Source organism: Buceros rhinoceros, unplaced genomic scaffold, assembly GCF_000710305.1.
Source record: "Buceros rhinoceros silvestris isolate BGI_N320 unplaced genomic scaffold, ASM71030v1 scaffold15776, whole genome shotgun sequence".
Classification (NCBI taxonomy): domain Eukaryota; kingdom Metazoa; phylum Chordata; class Aves; order Bucerotiformes; family Bucerotidae; genus Buceros; species Buceros rhinoceros.
The window spans coordinates 49,599-50,240 of NW_010417102.1; the positions used below are offsets into that span (position 1 = coordinate 49,599).

A 642-nucleotide genomic window follows, 5' to 3' on the forward strand; every position below is an offset into this window, starting at 1 on the left:
AAATAGCTTGGTGTGCGCAAGATGGGAGGGAGCCTGTGAATCTTCATAGCACGAAATGAAATAAAAGTCATTTTAGGGACAGGGAATGTGAAATGAAGCCAGAACACTGCATGCAGTCGCTTAGAAAGCAGTGAGGCATCTGCCCTCTCCCTCCTGGGAGGTATATCCGCTCTTTCCTGTGCAGTCACATCCGTATCACTGGAGAGAGAGGAAAGGGGCTAATTTTCGTAGGTTTCCCCTTCTTTATTTTTGAATAAAGAAAGTCCCCTACTTACCACCACTTCTGGTGTCCCGAGGGAAGGTGAACTCTTCTTTGTCACTCTCAATTTCAGGAAGGGGAAAAGAAAAAGCCATAAGACAAAGTTGCTCATTTGCATTCTATGTTTGCACATAGCTCCTCTTTGCTACTGCTCTACGATTTCATATCATCATTTGAGTGTTTTTTGTCCAATCCTGTTATTGCATCCAAAACTCAGCAGAGCAATTCATGACACTAACAGGAGTGCGGGAGCCTGAAAACGATCCCTTGATATCAATGAGATTTTCCTCCTCTCGCTCATTTGCTCCCAAACGTACATATATTCCTCCGTGCAGCGCGAGCCCCTGGCAGCTCCCCAGCTGGTCATTGTCTTTGTTGTGTAG

At 45.5% G+C, this 642-nt stretch overlaps 1 protein-coding gene across 1 annotated transcript in view; it reads right to left on the minus strand.

The window, feature by feature from the left end:
- Positions 1-642, minus strand: part of ANKK1 (ankyrin repeat and kinase domain containing 1) — a gene marked incomplete at its 5' end in the record, with an annotated part of 8,483 nt that overhangs the window by 1,550 nt on the left and 6,291 nt on the right. The window contains one exon of the mRNA XM_010138075.1: positions 276-321. Within this exon, the coding sequence (XP_010136377.1) occupies positions 276-321 (46 nt within the window). The remainder of the gene's footprint in view (positions 1-275; positions 322-642) is intronic.